Below are 23624 nucleotides of genomic sequence, written 5' to 3'. Positions count from 1 at the left end.
TGCTAAGACCAGTCGGGATAGATGTTCACAGTCCAGCGTTCCCCCTACGTCTCTCTGCCTGTGTCTCTCTCTGTCGTGACTCTCACCACAGGGGTTTATCAGCAGCTGGCAGCATCACACTCACACAATGCTTTGCACCAGTGTAACTCGGAGCCCAAATGGATAATTGTCCCAGTGACTGTTGTTAAAGTGTTAACATTTCTCAGCAGCTCACACAGTGGGGATCTTCTCTGCAAATAGCCAGACAACTGGAAATGTTGGTGTGAAATGGAGTCTTATTCATGAGTGGGAGGCTGTGAGACATTTAAATGCTCTTACTGAAGCTGTTTTAATGCAGCTGTTGATCCATGTTAAAGGAATTTATCTGTCATTTCATCCCTTTACATTTAATTTTATTACAAACTAAGTTATTACTTTTCAAATTCACCACCGTAAGCATCAATTTATATATCCAACCATTTATTCATTCTCTTCTGCTTATCCAAGAAGAAGAGTAACAGGTTCAGGAAGGAACCCCATACTGTACATCTCTCTCACTAGACACACTGGGATCCACCAGAATGATCTGACCAACACACACACTCACATCTAAGGAGAATTTAGAGAAACTATTTAACCTGACAGTTATGTTTTGGGACGGTGGGAGGAAGCCGGAGTACCCGGTTAGAACCCACACATGCACAGGGAGAACATGCACAGGAATCTAACCAGGAACTTCTTGCTGCAAGGCAACAGTGCTACCAACTGGGCAGCCCAGCTATCTGTGGATCTCCGACTCCGTCCCATCATTCATGAACAAGACACCGTACTTGAACTTCTCCACTGATTCTGGACCTAAGGCCTCATTCTTTGACTTGATCCTGCATCATCTTTGTTGCCACCGTAGCATTTTATTGTGACCTTTATGTTACAATTTCTAGAAGTTGCATCTGTGATGGAGGTTTTAAACATGACCCGTTCAGTAAGCATGTCTCCAGCCTTCCTTGGAAATTGAAGATCTCCTCAACAGAGTCGTCTGATAAATGATCCCAGTTCACGTCACGACTCGTTTGGTTCTATCAGGTTTGTCCTGCAGTCTACTCTGCTACCAGAGCCAACTCACTACCACAAGGTACTCAAATGACTTCTGCCTCTCTGATGGTACGGTTACAAAACTGCTTATTGTCCTTTCTCTGAAGGTGACCTGATTCTAAGAACACTTATGAACCACCTTAGACAGAAGTTCAGTAACAAGATATGTCCTGATTAGGGAGGCCATTCCTCCCAGTCACACCCCTCAAGTAACACCAGGTATCTCCAGATGGTACCTCCAGTGAACTATTTAGAAACATCAAGAAGCCCAGCAAAGTATGTCTGTGTCTTCCAAAAGCCAGATTACGCTGCAGGGAATTAGCATGGCTAGACCCTTCCTACAACCTGGCTTACATGGTTTTCTCCTCAGTCTTTGCCATTATAGGGCTTTTCAATTACTTTTTCAGTCTGAACCCAGTCAAGCATGATAAGTCAAAGCCTAACCCAGGGGCCTGGTACCAGGAGTGTGTCCTGGTTTCCCTAATCCTGATGATCTTCACCTTGTGGTCTGCCATTCATAGAGATTATTGAAATATTTACCAAGAAATAACATCGAGCTCATTAACCGTACTTAAATGTCATCTTCTGGTTCAACATGTTTTGTTTAGAGCCTGACTGTCAACTAAGACACTCATCGTAAAACCTTTTCCTACTTTTCTTGACTTAATTCCCACAGATGTTAAGCTAAATCTCAAGTCACAGTTTAAACTGCAACTAGCCAGACAGTTTTTCAATCTTTATGTTTTTTTTGAGTTTCTCCCACTATTTAGTGCATCAAAATGAACTGTTGTTTATGCTTATTCCCACCTGCAGGATGAAAATGATAATCCACCTGAGTTCAGCAAACCGTCTTACATCGTCAAAATCCCAGAGAACCTTAATGCTGGTGAGTTTGATGCGTTTTCTTCATGTATTTTAGCCTAAAACTGTTTCAACCATCCAAATGTTGAAACGTTCCACTCTTTCAAGACTTGACAGCAGTGAATTCTCCTATTTTTTTAGCTTTGAAAGTATCTAACTGTTTTCCTGCAAAAAATAGAACTGAATGGAAGTAGGAATAAAATGATTCCTAGTTAGCCATGTGCTAATTGAAGGCTAACTAGCTCTCCTCACTTTTAGTACAAAAATGCCATTCAAAATGTAAAGGGTTCACAGGGGATTTTGTTTTCACAGTGGTTTGCTAAAGTATAGAAACCCTTTAGTTTATTTATTTATTTTGCAATCTTTTAATTACACCCACAAACTTTTTTTATAAGTTTTAACACTGTCTCACTACAGCTGGTCTCATTAGCCGAACCACCATGAGCCGAAATGAGGAAGACCATCGATGTTAGCTTGTGTGGTAGCACTAAAATGGTTTCCTCCAAGCGTATTAAAGCATATTATGTGATACTTTATGTTGCAACTATTGCAATTGGCTGTTATGAGCAAATGTTAATTTTTCATGGGTGGTTGCGATACCTATCCTACCCTAATACCTGGTGCCCAATGTATCTGATACAATAAGATAAAGCTTTCTGTTCTAATAAATTTGTATTGATGACAGAATCAATTAAAAGATATATATGTTTTAAGTTAAGCAGTCATATCAGATGTAGATGAGTTGGCTTTCCGTTTGCTGTACCAGGACTGTTGTAGTTAAAGTTGGCTTGCAGAAACTTGTTCTGTAGAGTTCGTAATTTGTCCTTCACATGTGCCAGTAATGAATTCACCTGAGATGTAAAACAATATTTAGAAGCTTAACTCTACCTGTAAGGCAGATGTGTGTGGATCAGTGTTATCCAGAAGTTGGTGAACTGGGAAAATTAAATTAAATGTGCTTTTTATTCAAAGAATGCCTGTTTTTAAACTGCCTGTTAACTTGAAATCAGCTCAGTTTCTTACTGCAGTAAATGCAAATCTCTCCAATTAGATTTGCGGGTTGCACAACAAACACAACTCTCAAGCACTCTGTTAAGTGTATTTGCATATTCAACCAAAAGCTTTGTGTTGTTTTGGATATTTTTTCTGCAGCTTCAGGTGTGTCATGTTTTAAAACATCTGTATTCTCTAACCTGTGCCGTCTGTGTTTTGTTTCAATACTGTTTGGAAATACTCTCTCAGAATGTGGGATATTGGCTCCTCAAGGGAAATCGCTAGCTGCTGCGCTCATTCTCATGCATGTGAAGCCTCTTTTCTTCCCAGACAATAGATTAGTTTCCAGTCGCAAGAGGAAAATGGGATATTTGACCGCCCCTTTCTCTCTCTTTTAGCTGCAGCAGACGCTGACCATGCTTTATGTTTTGCACACTATTTAGTGGAGCACTTCTTTGAACGGTTTGAAGGAACGCTGAGGTTTAGAGCAGTATTCGGCCCTGAGGTGGAGCCCTAAGGCTGGCTCTACTAGACGGAGCTTAGGGCTTGCCCTGCGGCTCTGGCAAGCATCTCATCCCCTTACCAGCCTAGCTATTGATCAGCTCTGTGCCAAATAACAGTCTAATAATCCACTAATCCATAAATCCACTCACTCCCATGCCATCAGTGTCACTGTGGATGGGAGCGGTGAAGAAATTAGCTCTAACAACGCTGTTGCAGACTGTCTCTGCAGCTTGTCTTTCTCTGATTGTTTCCTCTTTTAACTGCACTCGACAACATCTCTTCTCATACAATGAGTTGTAACTTTCTTTGTGTCTCTCTCTTCCACATTACTCATTTTACAAAGGGGCAACAGTACTGGTTGTAAATGCAACTGATTTGGATGCCTCGCGGGAGTTTGGCCAGGCGTCCCTTATCTACTCCCTGGAAGGTTCCTCTCAGTTTCGTCTTAACTCACGCTCAGGTATGTTGGTGTGTGCATTTTAATACAGTTTGCTTCTGTCACCTCAAGCTAACTAATATGTGGATTTTCTACCTGCCCAAGTCTGTTTAGATCAGCTTTTACTCGAGACGTTTACTTTGTTGGCGTTCTGCTTTGTGATGCCCTGATCACTCATCTGTGAATGTTTCCACTTTTTATTACTTCTCGGTTTATCCTGAAATGTTCAATTCCTGCGATGTTGGCGGTATGAGTGTTTTCTGCTGCTTTTTTTCTGTTTCAGGAGAGATCACAACCACAGCCCTGCTGGACCGAGAGCAGAAGTCAGAGTACATCCTGATAGTGAGAGCTGTGGACGGAGGAGTCGGGCCTCAGCAGAAGACAGGCATTGCCACTGTAACAACCTTACAGTCATCTTCTAAATGAACAAATTGTCTTAGCAAAGTCTTGTTTTTGTTTCAGTATCTCATTGGTTTACTTATTTTTGCCTTTTTGTCAAAAGGCAGCCTATGCCATGATAAAACTCTGCCAAATTTTCAAACATTTGAGTCAAAATATTAACTAGTATAAATGATGGAAAACTCAAATCTGATATAACATTCATGCCCCTGATGAGTTGATGTAATATTTTCACTTGAGTCCTGTGTTTTTAAATTTGTGTTGGATATCATGATCTTTCATTACATCAGTACTATATGAAGAAGATTATGCGATCTCCTTTCCACCCTGATTTAGGTGAACATCACCATCCTTGACATCAATGATAACGCCCCAACGTGGCGAGACGAGCCGTATGAAGCCAACGTTGTGGAGATGAGTCCAATCAACACCGATGTTATCTCTGTGAGTCCATCCTACCAACCTTACTGTACCACCCAGGTATTCATAGCAATAGTGGTAAACAACAACAAAAAAATATTTTATTTTGTCCTCATGTTCTATAATTAGTTACTAGTAAGTCAAAGACAACAATGATTCATACGCCTAACCTTCATCTGTCCGTAATGTCTTCCACTTCCCTGAGATCGGGTCATTGAAGCAACAGGGAAATAAAATCACAAACATTCCTGTGCCAAGCAACACTCCAGCTCCTTCTGGAGGATCCCAAGGAAGAATTTAGAGTTCTTTTAGTGAGTTCTGGGTTTTTTCTCTTGGTCCCCTCCCCATGGCATAGGTCTAGAAAAGCATTAAGAGGAGCTCTGCTTTAAGCTTCCCCCAGCTGAAGCATCTCCTCACCATTTCTATAAGACTGAGTCCAGACACCCTGAGGAGAAAAGTAATTTTGGTCTCTGTAAAAGAAATATCTTGTCACAGTTACAGCAGCTGTCTGAAAGTAGAAAAGTAAGAGCAAAACTCTTTCCAGCTTCACAGCATCCAGAACCAGAATCAGAGGAAATAATCATCCAAACATGCAACAGCTCGATCAAAGCGAACCAGTCTGAACCAACATAGCAGAGTTACTCCTACATGTTGCAACCATTAGCGGTGCAATTCTAGAAATACAAGAATCAGATAGGCCTCTAAAGACGACAGTACTTTCCTGTAACATTCCTAGATGGCAGACGGCTACAACAAGCATCTTACTGGAGTTACTTCAGCTGAAGCACAGCACTAACTATGTACATTTTTATTGTTTAAGGTCAGTAAAATCAATTTCTTTTCCAGAAATGGAGGAAGACTTCAATATAAAAACATTTCTTTAAAAAGAGCTGTATATCTGGGCTTCCTAAATCTTTAACATAACTGCCCCAGAACATCCGGACTCCACTATATAACATCTTAAAAGTTTTCAACTATGGATTGCACATAAAAAAAAAACAATGAGATCAAATATTTAAGACTGCTTATTAGAAAAGAAAAATACATTCCTCTTATTCAGCTGCAGTTTTACTGTAATTGAGGAAGGAGGGAGGCGTCGGCTTCCCGTACTGATAGACTAATATCCGGAGCAGTTTAGGTCGAGTGAACTCCGCTATTACCCCAAACTCTCTCCCTGTCCTGTTGGTGTCTTTGGCAGTGTGTTGTTTGTAATTAAGTCCTGATTGTCCATTAATTAAGGAGGCGTCACTGAGTGTAATTAAAGGAGTCTGATTGCTAATTAAAGTGTAGCCTGTAGTTATATGCATAACAAACTATTCAGCTTCCAGGCAGAAGAGGAGGCGAGGAGCCGTCTTGCGGAGCAGAGTGTGAAACGAAGAAGAGTTGTGGAAAATCAAATGAAGGCGACGGACTCCTCTCTGCCAAAACATTGCTACTTTTTCCACTTTGTTGGATCTGTTCCTCAGTTGACTTCATTCACGGTGCATCCAGCGATGCAATGCATACTCTATGTGAATGTCTGCCCTCAGTGGACAGACACTATTGCCCCTCTGTACACTTTTCAATGAATTTGACCATCCAGGCTCACAGTTCAGTAATTGGCCCCAGTGTAGCCCAGGTCCATCCAGTGTTTCTATGGCGACTGGAAGCCACCTGCTGATTCCTTGTGGAGGTGTCCAGTGAGCCGATGAATTTGGTGGCTGTGCCCAGTCCAAGGATCAACCCACTCAAATCTCTCCTCTCCCCACTATCAGCCTGTAGCCTCTTACATTCAGCTCCAACATCTACTACTAAACCCGTTCTCCTTCCCTCTCCCACCAGAACCAGCTTTGATCAGCCGGTCAAATGTAAATTTGCTCACAATCTCTGAATGTTTTTGGTCAGACAGGTATCGATTACTTGAACGCGCCTCATCCAGACATTTCTCCACTATTTTTTTCACCTTCCTTGTATTTGCTAATCAATGAGTCTCAGAGATGCCAGCCTAACATGTCGTCTTAATAATTAAACGCTCACAAAAGCCTTTGTTCCTCTAATGACCAATTAACCATTTTCCAGCAATTTTAGTCAGCACTCTGAATAATTGATCGGCTCTTTAAAAATCAGCCAGTGTTTTAGCTCGGCTTCAGGCTCTTCACTCGGATCATCCATCACAATCGCATGTCAGAAAAAAACTGCAGCCACTTTTCTTTTAGCTGGATGAGTTACAGCATCTGGAAGTTGCAGTGCCTAGGAAATGAACTTTCATATCACAACCACAGACATCCATGCATTTTGTGGGATTGTGTGTTGTACCTCAACTTAATCATGTACAATTGCAAAGATGAGACATCTGAAGTGTTTGGAAAGTAGTTTGTCTGGAAAGTTCGGTTAGTTTGGGGAGGTGTGAATGCGCAGTTGAACTCTGAAGCAGACCAAAAATTGTGACCTCTGGTCCTCTTAAAGCAAGGGTCTCAAACTCCAGTCCTCGAGGGCCGCAGACCTACAGTTTTTAGATGCGCCACAGGTACAAAGCACTGGAATTAAATGGCTTAATTACCTCCTCCTTGTGTAGACCAGTTCTCCAGAGCCTTGCTAATGACCTAATTATTCTATTCAGGCGTGGTGCAGCAGAGGCACATCTAAAAGTTGCAGGACTGCGGCCCCTTGAGGACTGGAGTTTGAGACCCCTGTCTTAAAGGTTAAGAAGACCAGAGTTCTCAATTTTTGGTTAGGACCTAAACTCAGCCTGGGTGAAGTGACCTCTGCTGCGGTTTGAGCTCCTACGGAGACTGGAGACGGCTCCAAATGCAGGAAGAGTTTTTGGAGTGGTCTCTAAAAGCTGCTCAGTAAGGTTGTATTATCCATGGCATTCTGGGTAAGTACAACCAAAAGAAACAAGTGTGTCTAGCGCTAGCTAGTTCGTGGTCTCCAGCCAAAGACAAAAGAGAAATTCTCCAAATGCTAAAATCTGACGCCACTCCATTAAAAAAAAAATGTGCTCAGTGTCTTCTTCAGAGGTTTTCATGTCATTTAGTTCAGTTGTTCTTGGTGCAGCGCCCCCACAGGTAAGGAGGGCAACAGGTTTTCAAAGGATTTGGTTTGTTTGACACGGTGCAGTGTGAAAAAGAACAACACCAACTGAAAATAGAACAAATGTTGCAGTTTTGGTTCCCAATCAAACTTCTGACTGTAACTGGACTTAAAGGTGTTGACTCAGTGGGCAACAAGCTAAAGCCTTCAGTTTCTTATTTCTAAAAAAGTTTGAAAACCATTCAACTCATTTTCCTTCTGCTTCACAAGTATTCAGCACTTTGCTGAATTGTATTAGTGGCATACCAACAGGAAGGTTGTGGCTGAAATGGGACAAAATGTGAAGCTCTGGTTGGTAATGAGGCTTTATGTGAAGATGCACAGCGGACTGGATGCTGTTTTATCAATACTCTTTCAGTTTCTCTTACTCCTGTGGTCTGTTTGCTTTGTTTCCTCTTTTTTCTCTCCTTCCATTTTCTTGTCATAAATCATTCCTGTTCAAAAAGCTTCATCTACCTTTTGCTCTTTCCCCACACTAAAGGTGTTGGCAGTGGACCCAGATAATGGAGAAAACGGGACAGTGGTGTACAGCATCAGTCCTGCAAACCCCTTCTACACCATCGACAGCAGAACCGGGAAGATCCGGACCAGCGGCGTCACTCTGGACCGGGAAAGCACCAGAGACACGGAGCTGATGAGGACCATCATTGTGTCTGCTGCCGACCGTGAGTACTTTCCTTACATCTCTGTATGTTTGCAGTTTGCACATTTGTACCTTCTGCTCTATAAATGTGCCTAACTCAGGGGGTTCCAAATTGCAGCCCATTTAGAGGGCCATTTCCGGTCCTCCAAATCATTTTGTGCGGCCCCTGAGAATTCTGGAATGGAGCAAATCTTTCTTTCTAGCAAACTCTATCTTTTAGGATAACATTTTCACTGACAAATAAAGTCTGAATGAAAACACATTAGGTACATCAAAACTGATTTCTCATTTATTAGCCAGGTTTCTGTATCCATCTTAATATGTCAGTAAATAAAACCATAAACTTGAAAGTAAACTTTTCCATTGACTAATACAGCAAAAGCTTTAGAAGAGTGTCCATTATCCCATTCCTGTTGCTGAGAAAAGTCTGAAAAACGTTTTATAGCACAAAAACAAAATAAAATCAATAAATATTGGAAATTATGTGTACCTTATAATAAAACATTTGTGAAATACGTTTTTGATTCCACAAATCACTTTTTTACAGAAATATGTTGTGTTTAAGTTCAAATTGAGAAGATAAAAATACAAAAAAAAATTTATCTATAGAAAGATTTAGTTTTTTACCTTTGTGGTAAAAAGTTTGGACACCACTGGTCTAACTTATCAAAGCAACCTGGAAACAAACTGCTGTAATTCATCCTCCATGCTGTTCTGTCGGTGGACTCTACGGACCAGGACATGAACTCTTATGTTGTAATGTGTGTGTGTGTGTGTGTGTGTATATGTGTGTTTTGTCCTTATGTGCCCTTCTGGCGCCCTCTGCAGGTGGCACACCTCCACTGCGTACGTCGGCCAGCACCACGGTGTCTGTCAACCTGCTGGATCTGAACGATAACGACCCGACCTTCCTCAACCTGCCGTCTGTTGCAGAAGTGCCAGAGGGACTTCCCATTGGAAACTCGTTTTTTAGGGTAAAACTAATTTAAGTTTTCATGTATAAAGGCATAATGCACAAATATATGGATGGTTTTTATATCTTTATAGCTTGTCTATCTGAAGTTTATGAAAGTAATATAATTTTTTTCCTGCTATAGGTGCAGGTAGTGGACCCAGATAAGGATGCGAATGGCCGCATTACGATGGCGCTGCAGTTATGTGTGCCCCGCCTTGACTTCTACCTCAACACCTCCACCGGCGTTCTCACCTCCACGGCGGTGCTGGACCGGGAACAGATCGGCCAGTATCAGCTGAGGATCATCGCACACGACGCCGGGGAGTTTCCTCGGACCTCCACTTCAACGCTCACTGTTTCAGGTGACTTTTGATTGGCTCTCTCTGCTTGAGAAACTTCCAAACCTGCTGACTGAACCGTTTTTTATTGTGCTGACTTAATTAATTATGGCAGATGGTGAGCTTCATGCATCTCGGGAAGCTACTGAGGAATATGCTGCCACCTCCTGGTGGGTTTTATAAATGCAGATGAGATGAAGGGAAATGAAAATGCAGTACAGCTTCATTCACATAATAAGAATTGTTTTGTCTTTTACAGGTTTAGTCTCAAACATACAAAAACTCACAACTGTAATCCAGATGCTAGATGAAGCAAAAACAGAGACAGTTTGTGTGAAAAACTAAAAACATCCCATCAGATATTTAATGCTTTCTGTATGATTTTTTCAGTCTTTCATATCATTGTGCAGAAGTTTTACATCATTTTTCTTTATGCTGGTTAGCCGGTTTAAGCTGGTTATTTGTGTGATCCAGTTTCAGCCAAACTTCGGCCGCAGACTCGTGGTTTCACATTTGACTGATAAACTTCTCTACCTCGGTCCCATCTTTAATGAACATCGTTTTAAACGTATTGTGGTTCCTTTAGGAGCAAAAATAGAAAACTATGTAGTGCTGAACGTTTATGTTTTTGCTTCCAACTCTTATAAGAAACCATTATTATATTATTATATTGCATTGTCCAGAATTTGAGCCTATCTGAGGCCTGTGTGTGTGGAGTTTTTTTTTTTTTTTTGCAGTTTCACTGAACTTTGCATGGTCTGCCCTTGGGTACATTTTCCAGAGTTCCCACTACTTGGAGAACTTTCAGCTGTTTTAAATGTTCATTAGTGATAAAGAAATGTCCCCTCTTAAAAAGATGCACTTCCTATTTTGACATAACAAGTTAAAGTCATTTCAGCCCTTTGCTATTTTGTACGTATTCAGTTTTGGTCTTTTCATACTGAGCTTTCTGTTGGGTATAAATCAGGACTCTGGACTGACCAGCTGAGGATTTTATGACGTTTGGTGTCTGATTTGACAAACTGAATAAATTTTCGAGGTTCTGCTGCAGGAAAATGTGATTTTCTTGTAAATATTTACAACTACCAGGTCATTTAGAGTAACTTGGGTTTTCTCAGGGACTATAATCTGACAGAGGATCAGAAACAACATAAATGAGATGAGTGTAATGCAGGCCTTTCAGTTTATATTATTGAATAATTCATTGGGATATATAAAGATTCTCTGACAATTTATCTTTACATTTAAAAATATTTGACTACAGATAAAATGATGTGTTACTGTTTAAAATAAAGAACAAAAATCACCATGCTTAGATATGAAATAGGGAGGCTGCACCTTACCACCCTTGCCAGATTGATGCGCAGCAACATTTGCTTCTTTAAGATCATTCATCTCTTTCCACCTTGGCATTAACAAACTACCAAAACTCCTGCTTTTCTGCACCTACTAAGCTGTTAATTTTCCCTCTTAAGCTTCAACTGTCGCCTCCAAAATGTTTAAATGTCAAAGACACCAGTGTCACCATGACAGTTAGGAGGTTATAAATGACAAAGGAGTTTTATTCCATTTAAAACTAGGTTTACTTTAGACAGACAAACTCATTTCCAGTGAACCCAGTTAACATTAGCTACTTTAGCTGTACTCTGCTGCATTACTTGTCCTCATGTACATCTATCTGTGTGCTGGTGTGTCTCTGTCTGTGTGTGTTGGTGTGTGTTGGTCAGTTCTGGATGTAAATGATGAGACGCCCACCTTCAGCCCCAGACTATACAATGTCTCCCTGATGGAGAACGTCCCCAGAGACTACGTTGTTGCTCGACTCGTCTGCTTTGACAAAGACGCTGGTCTCAACGCAGAGCTTAGCTACTTCATCACAGGTCAGAGGTCACAGCGGTTACATGTTTTGTGTTTGCGGGTTACATGTTGTGCATTTCTATGAACTAATGCATTGTAGCGTGAAGCTTCAGTACTTCCATTCATCCATGTCTGTGGAAGTTTGTTGATCTCTTCTAAATAAATGCGGTGGTTTTGTTGCTGTATTTAGTCTGGAATTCTGTTTTGGTTTTTTTGCAGGAGGGAATCAAGACGGTAAATTCAGCGTCGGTTTCCGAGACGGCATTGTGAGGACTGTGGTGGGCTTGGACAGAGAGACTCAGGCGGCTTACACTCTGGTCATCGAGGCGATAGGTGGGTCAAAAGTTTACATCCTTCCGTCTGAAATGAATGTTCTGTTTGCAAAAGTCTCCATGTCTCCAACTGTTTTGTTTAGACCAGCAGACAGCATCACATTGTTTTGAAATGGAAAGAAAATGATGATTTGAAAGTAAAAAATCTGAAAAGTGTGGCTTGTGTTTAGATTCAGCCCCACTGACTCTTTTATAGATATATTTGTCATGTGAGCCAAAATCACCAAAATGTTGCATTTTTTACCTATGAAACAATAAACTGAACATGAACTATTTTAATTAAACCAATAAAATATTTTTTGTAGGAACTTCAAATATGTTTTGCACATTTTCCTTGTTAAGTAAAAGGCATTCAGTCTGCTTATTATTAAACAGAAAAATATTTTGTTTATTATCAGTGAAAACAGAATGTAGGTCAGGTTTTTATTTGAAAACACTTGCTGTAGACAAAATGTTTTAATGCAGCAGCTTACAGATTTGGGTGAACCAAGGTTTACTTTAGAGGATGCCAGTGAGGAGATGTGGTCCTAGTTACCATGACAACAGAAGGACAGCAGAAAATTTGGAAAATATTATAACTTTGAGTTTCATCTGACATTTTTGTAAGTAGATGTTAATTTGAAAATCTCAGTTTTGTCCTAATTTATTCCTGAATTGGGGCCAGAGGGTCGCACAAAATCAGATGACAAATGACATCCGTGTCCAGACTTTAACTAGGCCATTCTGACACAGTTATTTTGATGTAACCATTCCATGCAGCTCTGCTTGGAGATTCAGTTTGATCTTTATTTAGCTCTTTTCAAATCAAACTGACGTCATCACTGCTGCTGAAAGGAGACATGATGCTGCCGCCACCGGGGCGAAATGCAGCTCAGACACAGAGCCCAGATATTTGGAACAGACTAAGAGCTGAGCTGTGGACATCTGCAGCTCCTCCAGAGGCATGATGTCAAACCCATTCTTCATTTCTTCTCATTCACATTTATGCTGTAGAATATTTTAAAGTTTGAGTTGATTATGTGGATAATAGTTGATGACTACTTTTGCATGGTACTGTAAATGTTTGTCAGGTTGTTTTCAGCAGTGAGTTTTCTCTTATAAATAAAAGTTCCTTTTTCTGTGTTTCTTGTTTCTGAACATATGATGGGAAACCGCTGCTTGTGGTGATTTCAGACTCTTGCCCAACAGCTTTTGTTCCTGTTTGAAAAACATCTCTGGGGTTTTCCTTTTTGTCAGGAGCATTGAATCAGGGCAGCTTACCTGCTGGAGGCACCGGAGAGTCCAGCAGAGACGATGTGAAATAATGCAAGACAAGAGAGTTACAGCTGCTCTGATTTTCAGTCATAATTCATTCCATTATGAAAAATTCTAAAATAGTTTTGAAATGGCAAAATATGTTAGAAGATTTTCTGCATGGATCTGTGAATGAAAGAGACAATAGTAGCAATTAGCAGCAGTAGAGGCAGCGAGTGATTTAATGTGCTTTTCTCAAGGTTTATTTGATTAGATTTAACAATAATAATCAAACTGGATCTAAACACTGCAGCAGTTTAGGGTGTGCTGATATATATTGAACGTTTTCTGAATGTTTTTGGTGTTTTTGTCATTCAGACAACGGTCCGGCAGACAGCCGAAGGACGGGAACGGCCACCGTGTCTGTGGAGGTTCAGGACGTCAACGACAACCGGCCCATCTTCCTCCAAAACAGCTATGAGACCAGCATTCTGGAAACCGTGCCCATCGGAACCAGCATCCTTCAGGTGGGGCGTGCCTGGACGCTAACAGCACTTTAACTAATTCAAGGCTCAGTTTGAGTCATTTATGAAGGTCAGGTATTTTGGCCAATATGAATTCGCTTCTGTTTTTCTAGTTCTTTCTAAAATGATCAATACCTCTGGTAAAGACGGGTAAAAAAACTTTAAAAGTGGATTTATCTTTTATTGCAGAGCCAAGACACCACATGTATAAAAACAGAGTCCAGTTTGTTACTAATTGTGTACAGTGGAGGTTCTGTGATGCTGTGGGCCTGATTGTACTCTGAAGGCCTAAAATTGAATGTGTCACCATTGGATTTATTCTGATATAATATAGCTGCATTAGATTAATTACTGTGTTAGAAACACGTTATCATTTTGAACAAGCATTTCTCTCTCTCAGTCGTGTTGTAGAAGGTGTTGCTTTTCCTGGTTTTGGAAAATGATGCAGATCAATTCCAGCCAAACCATCTGAGATGATTTTATTATTATTTTTATACTATTTTACATCAAGATCAGACGGAGTTTGGTCAGTGTGGCTCAGAAATGTGTTGAAAACATCCAGTTTTCCCCAACGGCTGTTTGAGTCCCTAATAAAGTTTTTTTCCGGTGTTCTGCATCACGCCTCGTTGTCACTCATCTTAGAGAATTTTATAACAAAAACATCAAAGAAATTTCAAGCAACAGCTTCAAAAGCTGCTTTTATCTAATCAGTGATCAGTCGGGTACGGTCAGTCAGATTTCAGTGACGTAGTCGAGCAGACAGGGCGTAGTGATGTGGGGCTCCATGTTGGGGTCTGGCTGCGGCGTCTCCGAGGCGACAGGCCGGGTCACACGCGTCCTGTCGCGCTGGTGCGGCCGGCGGTAAGGCGGTCGCCTGAAGGACAGGTTGTAAGAGCGGCGGTATGATCCCAGTCTCCTCCACGTCTTTAACTGTGGCTCAGAGGACAAGCCTCTGCCGCGGGTCAGTCTCTCCCCCGGGGCGCAGCTCCTCTCCAGGTCACCCTCCGAGGTCGTCTCCGAGCGCCTGTACACCGCCAGGAAGGCCGCTAGGCCGGCCAGCAGCAGGGACAGACCCAGCACCACCATGATGGTGAACTCTGGGTCATGCGTATCTGAGGGATGAGACGGAGGCTGCAGGACGGAGGGAGAGGAGGTGGTGGTGGCTGACAGGATGGAGGCAGTGATGTTCCCACCAGGAGAGGTGGAGGTGGTGTTGGAGTCTGAGTCGGTGGTGTTCATGTTGTCTCTGCCCTGGATGGAGAAAAACATTGTTACATAGCATGGATCAATGTTTAAAAAAAAATTATGAGCAAGTTTATTTTCTCCTTGTTTTTCTTTAATCACTATTAGAAACGTCTTTTTGTGGATCATGACTTCATCGTCTGTAGTGAATTCTGTTTGGATGTGGAGTCACAGCTAACAGTGGTGGGATTGGGATGCAATGAGCTCCTTCAAACTTCCTTCATAAGTTCATAATTATAATTTTCAGCCATTATGTCCTGAATTAATGTGTCTGATTACTTCTAGTGCAGAATTATGACAAATGTCTCCAGTCAACGACATAAAAGTCGGATCAAATGTGACATGAGAGCCTTCAGACTGCAGACACTTTGAAAGCAATAAGATAAATATCTGAATTAGTTCCACATATGGAAGTTATAGATCAGGTTTTTGGGGTGAAAAGTCAGAACCGGGCTGATCAGACTGCAGGGAAAAAGCCAGATTTGAGTTTTATTTGCCTGCTGCGAGAATGTATCCTTAGAAAGGCCTAGTCAAAGCCTGGACATGAATTTAAATGAGAGCTTGTGACGTGACTAAACATAGTTGAGTTGTTTTGCAAAGAAGAACAGACAAACTTTTCAGCCTCTAGACGTTCAAAGCTGTTAGAGACACACTCCAAAACTTTGAGCAAATATTGACTTATTACTGACTTACAACAAATTTCTGCCATATTTTTTTATGATTTTAACTTTTTTTTGTGTGTTGCACATTGAAATTCGTGGTTGCTACCAGACAGAATGTGGAAAGCGGATATGAAAGCTATTACACTGCATCAAAATGCCATTTCAGCTCCGGACTTGGACAGTCAAGCCTTATGAAGCTAATGGAGGTTCATTTGAGGGTTTATTTTCTATATTAAAATCATACAACCAAGGGCCTACAATATACATACACACACAATAACGCATAGAAATAACTGCATGCACGTGTAGACGCAGCGAGTGTTCGGCATTTGCAGCAATTATGTAGCTATTAAATCAAGGACTACAAAACAGTCAATGGTTGACAGGCTTTCTTCAATGTAAAACAAATTGGGTTTATTAAAACGCCCCTTGTAAAATGCAAAACAGCCACCAACTCTTCCTCCGCCTCCCCCCTCATTCAGCGCGCCCCCATCTTCAGCACGGTAACATTTGTAAATGTCATCATCCTTAATTCAGCGGAGACAAAGCATGGCTTATCGGTTTAAGGGAAACACATTGGGACGTGAAATTATTTTTAAGACCAAATGCCAGGAAAGCTGTGAAAAGGCCAGTGGAGCAGGATGACTCGTTAGAGCATCAGTTCATTAGTCAGCGCCTCCATGCACATCGCATTCACACACACATTTACACACGCAGTCACACACCGGACTGGAGAACCAACTTTCTGTCTCACCTTCAGGTACTGCAGCCGCCACATTCTGGTGGTTTGAACCTTGGCAGCTCCTGTAGTTCTCTTTGGACCATTCCTGACATCTCACTGCTCAGCTATGATCAACCTCCTTCATTTCTGCACATGTTCACCAACATTAAAGTTGAACTGTTTCAGGGTTCCTGCTAAGGCTGGAAAACTGGAATTGCGTTTATTTGAATTCCCACGTCTGGGATCTGAGAGGATGGAAAATATTTATGTTTGGAGAAAATTTCCTATCAATTATTGATGTTCCATCCATCAATCTGAATCTGATCCATCCATCCATACATCCAACTATCCATCCATCCATACATCCATCCATCCATACCCACAGTTTGTGCTTTTTGCAGGTTTAATAAATCCTGCCCTCTGTCAGAAATGTTGTCATAATTTTTTTAAAAAGGTCTGTATATAATCTTTAAAGATAAAAATAACTTGATGACTTCAGAAGTTTAAGTTTGGAAAAGTCTGAAATATTGATGCGTATCTTTAAAGTTCTTCATAGTGACAAAGCTTTTCTTCTTTTACAGTCTTTTCTTTTTTTGGCTTAGTTTTACTCTTTTGTATTCTATTTATTTGTATTTTTTTATCTTGAACCAATAAGTGGATGTGTTAATGAGTGGGTGAATGATTGTGACTTTGTGGATTCTAATATTTCTAATTATTTTTCCTGTAAAGCCAAATCTCTCTGCTCTCTGTCCACATTCTCAGCCACATGTCAGAAAACTGCAGCAGCTCTGAGCCTCATTCCTGTTTCAGTCTGTTCACACTCGGTCCAGGCTGCAGGATGCTTTAACAAACCCTTTGCTAGTTTCAACTTTCCTAGTTCAGTTCTGTTAAGTGGAATAATAAAAAACTTTCTTTTAGGAAGAAGTGTCATTAATATAAAATGAATGGCTGGTAGAAAACATACTCACTCCGTCTGAATCTCTTTAGTGCAGCACCTTTCTGGCTTCCAGTAACTGTGGTAGAACCTGTTCTTTGTGAATCCATATAGTAGTTGTTTTTCTGCCTTAAAGTGCTGCTTTCCCAGAAACGGAGTGGGGAAGCGCTGGGGAGGAAAACAGGGAACAGCAAAGAAAAGGGGGCAAAATGTGTGCAGCACAATAAAATGTCCATTTTTCTGCTGTTCCAGCGGAAAGGAGCTAAAGGCAAGGCAATGTATTTTAGTCAAAGGTTTTGTGAATAATTTCTCTTTTCATGCTTCACAAGATCACATTTAAAACGACGTGTGCAACAAGTTCTTGCTCTCTGTGGCCCCTGTTGTAGGGCCAGAGTGGTTCACTCCGCTGTGTAACACTCTATTCATCACTCAGCAGTCTGACCCCCCAGTGTCGTCCTCCTCCTCCTCTTCCTCCCTCTACTCCTCTTTCTCCTCTCCTCTCCACGTCCCTTTATGAAGCTAATGAGACTGAAGTTGGGCCCCTCTGCATACAGGCAGAGTGAGAGAGCAAAGGAGGACACACAGGCAGAGGCAGACGTCTCACAGCACCGGTTTCTGCTCAAACCTCCATACATTCATACAGTAACCTGAGAAAATACCCAGATTCCATCAATTGCTCCTAATTTTGGGAGGTTATAATCACAAACATCAATATATTTTGTTTTTAAAATGTTATTTATTATTATTTTACCAACAAAAAACTGAAAAGTGTGGCCTGCATTTGTATTTAACTTTACTCTGATTGGCCAAAATGAAATTTCCCACAATTGATGTTGGGGAAACAGCAAAAATCTAGCATGGTACAAAAAGATTAAAACCTTCCCACCACAACGCAGCAGGGCAAGTCTTTAACCGTAGATTATAAAAATGGTTACATAAATCTGTGTTTCTCAAAGTGGGGGGCGCTGACCTGTTGGCGGTCCACCAGGAAGTGTTAGGGCGGTCAGAGACAGCTGGAGGAAAATCACAAATCTGATTCTAATTTGTTTTTTAGAATGTTTATAATGTTTATAATTATAATTTTTAGTCTAAATTGTTTTCAATTGTTATTATGAAATATTAGTTGAAATAATTTATTGAAATGTTATTTGCCATGAACAAGCTGAGATGTTTGATAATAACGATATGGAGGACACTACTGTAAAAACCCTTAAGGACTGGTTTCCAACTAAAATCAGAAGTTTAACGCATTTATGCGAAACCGATGTGGTAACGATTGAATAGTGACTAAAAGTTAGAAAAAACATTCTAAAAGTTGATGCTACTGTCCATATTTTTGGTTTTGTGAAGCCTTCTGTAAAATTTATATTCAGGTTTCTGCATTCTGCTAAACTTGAAGCCTCATCCAGAGAGTCGGTGACAGCCGGAGGATACTGAACTGTCATCAGGTCCGTCTCACTCGGCGCCAGCAGCCGTGGACCTCTGTAGATTCAGAAGCCAATCTTCTGACACGGCCCATTCAGCAGCAGCGCAGCATGCTGCAGTATTTATCTGTGTGTGCTGCAGAGCTGGGCTGTGTGTGCAGAGGCCAGCCTGGCTGCCTGCATCTAACTGGAGGACAAGGAGGGCATCATTGCCAGGCTACGGTGGTTGTTGTGGCAACATGAGGCTGGGTACCAGGGGATGTGGACTGAATGACAATGTGGACTGTAAAGACTCCGAAATACCCAAACCGTTCAGGACTCTGAGTTTTATCTTCTGTAGTGAACATTTAGACTGTGAGAAAAAAAAATTATGTAATATTGATATCTCTGCTGGTCAGAAGTTTACATCAACTGCTCATGTTTTTCAACATTTCATTTCATTTTTTTTATGTGACAGTTTGGGTCTGCTTGAAGAACAGAACAGCTGCTAACGTGTAAATCTGGAAGTCTCTGCATTAGATCTTCATTCTGTTCCTTTGCCTTGTTCTGAGTATTGATCAGAATTTGAGTGCTTGCAAAAAAATAGTTGAGATTAAGTTTTTGTAGCATTTCACGTTCATATCAGAATAGCTTAGGAATCCCAAATGAGTGACTTTCAAGCTACTGTTAGTGGATGTGGATGTAGTACCTAATATAAAGCACTGCTGTGTGATTTTAAGTAACTATTTCTGCTGTTTCCGTTTCTCTGCACAGGTTCAAGCCACAGATGCAGATCAGGGAGAAAATGGCAGAGTTCTGTACAGGATCATCACTGGTGAGTCTCTCTGCTGAGTTCCTGCTAAATATGCCTAAAACCACATTTTAAATGTCTCACTGTCAGGACTTGAAAAGTCCAGATCAACATAGTGTAGTTTTGTTTAGCAGTTCTGCAAAATTATTTCCAACGAAGAACAAAATTCAAACTTATTTCTGACTTGGTGGCTGTTCTCTAGAATCTTAAGGTCTCTTTCACCCAAAGGGGAAAACCAGGATCGTTTGTTGTTTAAGGAAGTGTGTTTCTTAAAAATAGAAGGCCAGTCGGTGAACCCAGTGTCACCCACAGCATGCTTTCAAACAGGATTTTTAGTGTTTGCCTTGTTTGATCCTCTTTGCTTCAACCTTATGAATTGTTACAGCACAACACTAAGGGCTCTCCTAATGGCAAAGAGAGAGTCTGCAGCAGGGAATCATGGGTAGCACAGATGTACTAGTAATGGTTTTGTTTTAAAATTTCTTTGTCTTTTTTTCTTTTCTTTTACTGAGTATGTGTTCTGAAGTAAAGGTCGAACAGTCTTCACTTTTCATTGTGAGATTATGTTACTGCAATTCAGTTCAGTTCATTTCTGTACAGTAGCACCACCTGATGTTTCAAGGTCATTTACAAAAACAAGCGAGTAAATGCCAGAAAATTCAGTTTCATATTCAAAATGTAAATAAACTAAATTAAATTGAGATTTGACTCAAACTTGGAGTATTTCAAAGATGATCTGTTGTCTCACTTCCCTTCTCTTTTGTCTCTTCATGGCCTCTTTCTGTTTGTGCCTGTGGCTGCAGGGAACAACAACAACCAGTTCAGCATAAACAGGCAGAGCGGCCAGGTGACCAGAGGCGTCCGGGCGCTGGACCGGGAGACCAGCAGCTCCCACGTGTTGGAGGTGGAGGCCTTCAACAGCGATGAAGGCAGCATGCGGAGCTCTGTCAGGGTGAGACGCTCAGGCTGTAAGAAGTGTGTGAACTGCTCCCAGCAGACCACTGGTTCATGCTTAAAGTGTCGCAAACATTATCAGTGTTTCAGGGTTCTCACCGTCAATCTAGTTTAATTCCCACATTCTGACTCAAAGGTTGAAGCTAAATTCAGCGCTAGTCAAGCCCAGCCTTTCCTAATGTGTAAAGTAGTAAATACGTTCTCCTGCAGGTGATCATATATGTTGAAGATGCCAATGATGAGGTGCCAGTATTCACCCAGCAGCAGTACAACCGTCTGGGCCTGAGAGAAACCGCCGGAATCGGAACCTCTGTGATCGTAGTACGAGCCACCGACCCCGACACCGGTGAGTCTGACCACAGGCTCTGCTGGCCTGTGGATTATCAACCTGGCCACTAGTTGGTGCTGTTCCACCAGAAATTCTTCTTTTTTTTTTTTTTTACCTTGTTTATCTCCGATGTGTGGAAAACCGTTGGGTTTTCTGTAACTGGCATTTAAAGTCTTACTACTTCCACAGTTTGTACTTCCTCTCTTCACTTCCCTTGGTGTTAAATTGTCTCAGCGGCACATCTGGTGATTCTGACAAACATTTTCCAAAACATCAGAGTGGCCATGAAACTGAAATAAACACTTCCTAATAAGGTTTTTTATAAATGTAAATTCAGGTCAGAGGAAGTTTCAAACATAGCTCTGTTACGAGAACTTTGAAATCAAGTCGAGTTTATTTGTGTTGCTAATTTCAGCAGCAAGGCACCAAAAAAACATAAAACCCAAAAAAATTAAGAAACAAGATATAAACATTACATTTTGCCAAATCCCATCAAAATGATCATGTAAGTATCATATATTGACCAATGTTCCAGCTATTATGAATCATGGCAGCTCTAACCAGGAGGGTGTTAGCCTTGATTTAAAGTCGTTCAGTGTTACAGCAGTTTTGCAGTTTTCTAGAAGTTTGTTCCAGATTTGTGGTACATAGAAGCTGAATGCTGCTTCTCTATGTTTGGTTCTGGTTCTGGGGATGCAGAGCAGAACCAGAACCAGAAGACCTGACAGGTCTGGAAGGTTGATCCAACAACAGCAGATCTTTAAAGGATTATTTTGCTAAATTGTTCAATGATTTATAAACTAACAACAATATTTTAAAGTCGACACTTTAAAACAAAACTCCCTGTTAAAAAAATATTTGTAATAATGTGATTCTGGATTCTGAATGTCTGTGTTTTTGTCCTGCTGTTCAGGTGATGGCGGCGCTGTTGCCTACTCCATAGTGTCCGGTTCAGACCGTAAGTTTGAAGTGGACGTCAGCACCGGTCTGGTCACCACTGTGGACTACCTGGACTACGAGACCAAGACATCCTACCTCATGAACCTGTCGGCCACCGACCAGGCGCCGCCGTTTCACCGGGGCTTCTGCACCGTCTACGTCACCTTACTGAACGAGCTGGACGAAGCCGTGGCCTTCTTCTCCCCAGGCTACGAGGCTTCCCTCCGGGAAAACATCGCCACGGGAACGGAGGTGGTTCAGGTCCAGGCCCGGTCTGCCGACAACCTGAACCAGCTGACCTATCGCTTTGACCCCGACACGTCGCCGGCAGCCTTAGCCCTCTTCAAGATAGACAGCGTCACGGTGAGCAGAGAAAAGTCTGACATCATATTCTTATTACACACTTAATTATAAATATATCAACATTTTTCACACTACAGTCACAAAATTGTATTCTAAAGGGATTTCATGTGAACAACCACCACTACATAGTGCATAATTGTGAAGTGGAAAGAAATAATATAGTTTTAATGATATTCAAGCCATTTCTTAGTCTCACCTAATGAACTTTTGGTCTATTTACTGTTATTGGAGGAAAACTGACACAGCACATAACCCTGAACAGACTGTCCTCATGGAGAAACATGGTGGTGGCTGCATCATGCTTTGGAGATTGACAAAACTCAGTTTGAAGCTGCAAAAGAACATAAACATCCAGGCACAGCCGCAGTTAAATGGTCTAGTCAAACTCTGTGATAAAATGATGAATCAATCCAACATGACTAAGCTTCAGGAAACAGAATGTGCAACATTAGCGATGTTTTTTATGCGTGTTTTGAAGAGTTGCATTGGAAATGGTTGATGGAAAAAGAAAAATTTGAAATAACTTCCTCAGTTTTCAAAAACAATATTACACTCGCATGAGATGGTGTTTGACCTTTTCAACAAAGAGTTAATGCAATAAAGGTCAAATGGAAACGCATTTTCTGAATTGGTTCTGATGGAACAAACGCTGCCAACCACTGGTGGGTCTGTGCCCTACCAGAGGCATGAAACTGATATTTCAATGACCAAGCCTCCAGCTCAGATGGGAGGACTCTCCATTTTTCTCAGATGTGTTGTTCATGCTACTTTACAACCTCTACATCTTGTTTATTAAGCCATAGATAATATCAATATCTGATTAAATTATGTTTGGATTTTTATTTTGAAAGTTCACTAGAGTCTCTAGATATAAATCTGGTGGAAATTTGTGACTGTAACTACAACAAAAGGGGGTTTGAGAAACTATCAGTCTCTGTTGGATGAATAATGAAGAATTCCACATTTGTAAAAATCCGCAAGCTTTATGTTTTCTTCCACTTCACAGTTGTGCTTTACTTTGTGTTTTTCTTGGACAAACTCCAATGAAATACATCATCTGTGGTTGTGAAATAACAAAACCTGAAGAACCATAAGCAGTGTGAATAGACTGCCTCTGTAATGTCTCATCATCATTTTCTGCCGTCTTGTTTCTGGATGAATGAAATCTGATAAAAGAGCTCAATGCTTTGAAGTTCTTCCGTTCCTTTTGTCTGTGGATTTCCCTGATAGCTCTTCATTTTTCTGTGTTTTGTGACTCTTGACCTTTTGTTTGTGGCGTTCCAGGGCCGCATCACGGTAACAGGCCTGCTGGACAGAGAAAAGGGAGATTTGTACACTCTGACTGTGGTAGCTGACAACGGAGGACCTAAGAAGGACTCCACTGTGGTACGTCGCTTCACTTTGGAGTTTTGCAGCTTTCATCCTAACATTCAGCTTCATTGTCATTTTAAATGTATTGTGTCTGATCTGTTGTAGAATAATGGCATTCTTCTTTTATCAAATGCATCCCTCTGTGGATCTGTAGAAGGTAAGGTTCTGTTAGAGCAAAAAGCCTGTTTGTTTTTGTTCCATTCATTTTAAAGGTAAGTACCAATCTTCAGCCTGTGATGGAAGCTACAGATAATTTTG

At 41.1% G+C, this 23624-nt stretch overlaps 1 protein-coding gene across 5 annotated transcripts in view; it reads left to right on the top strand.

Annotated features, from left to right (window-relative positions):
• The window catches only part of cdh23 (cadherin related 23), a 188493-nt gene that overhangs the window by 117700 nt on the left and 47169 nt on the right, over nucleotides 1–23624 (top strand). For 4 of the 5 annotated variants that reach the window (XM_023327715.1, XM_023327714.1, XM_023327716.1 and 1 more), the window contains exons 18-33: nucleotides 1885–1957; nucleotides 3773–3889; nucleotides 4149–4261; nucleotides 4601–4708; nucleotides 8238–8421; nucleotides 9228–9373; nucleotides 9497–9716; nucleotides 11420–11572; nucleotides 11769–11882; nucleotides 13493–13641; nucleotides 19375–19435; nucleotides 20215–20363; nucleotides 20576–20711; nucleotides 21607–21995; nucleotides 23280–23381; nucleotides 23521–23523. In XM_023327715.1, the coding sequence (XP_023183483.1) occupies nucleotides 1885–1957; nucleotides 3773–3889; nucleotides 4149–4261; nucleotides 4601–4708; nucleotides 8238–8421; nucleotides 9228–9373; nucleotides 9497–9716; nucleotides 11420–11572; nucleotides 11769–11882; nucleotides 13493–13641; nucleotides 19375–19435; nucleotides 20215–20363; nucleotides 20576–20711; nucleotides 21607–21995; nucleotides 23280–23381; nucleotides 23521–23523 (2217 nt within the window). Of the gene's footprint in view, nucleotides 1–1884; nucleotides 1958–3772; nucleotides 3890–4148; nucleotides 4262–4600; nucleotides 4709–8237; nucleotides 8422–9227; nucleotides 9374–9496; nucleotides 9717–11419; nucleotides 11573–11768; nucleotides 11883–13492; nucleotides 13642–19374; nucleotides 19436–20214; nucleotides 20364–20575; nucleotides 20712–21606; nucleotides 21996–23279; nucleotides 23382–23471; nucleotides 23524–23624 lie in introns of all 5 variants that reach the window. The other variant, XM_023327718.1, reaches the window with a different exon arrangement.

The sequence above is a fragment of the Xiphophorus maculatus genome, chromosome 22 (genome assembly GCF_002775205.1).
Source record: "Xiphophorus maculatus strain JP 163 A chromosome 22, X_maculatus-5.0-male, whole genome shotgun sequence".
Lineage (NCBI taxonomy): Eukaryota > Metazoa > Chordata > Actinopteri > Cyprinodontiformes > Poeciliidae > Xiphophorus > Xiphophorus maculatus.
The sequence above is the reverse complement of the archived record's forward strand: the minus strand, read 5'-3'. Positions and strand labels throughout refer to the sequence as shown.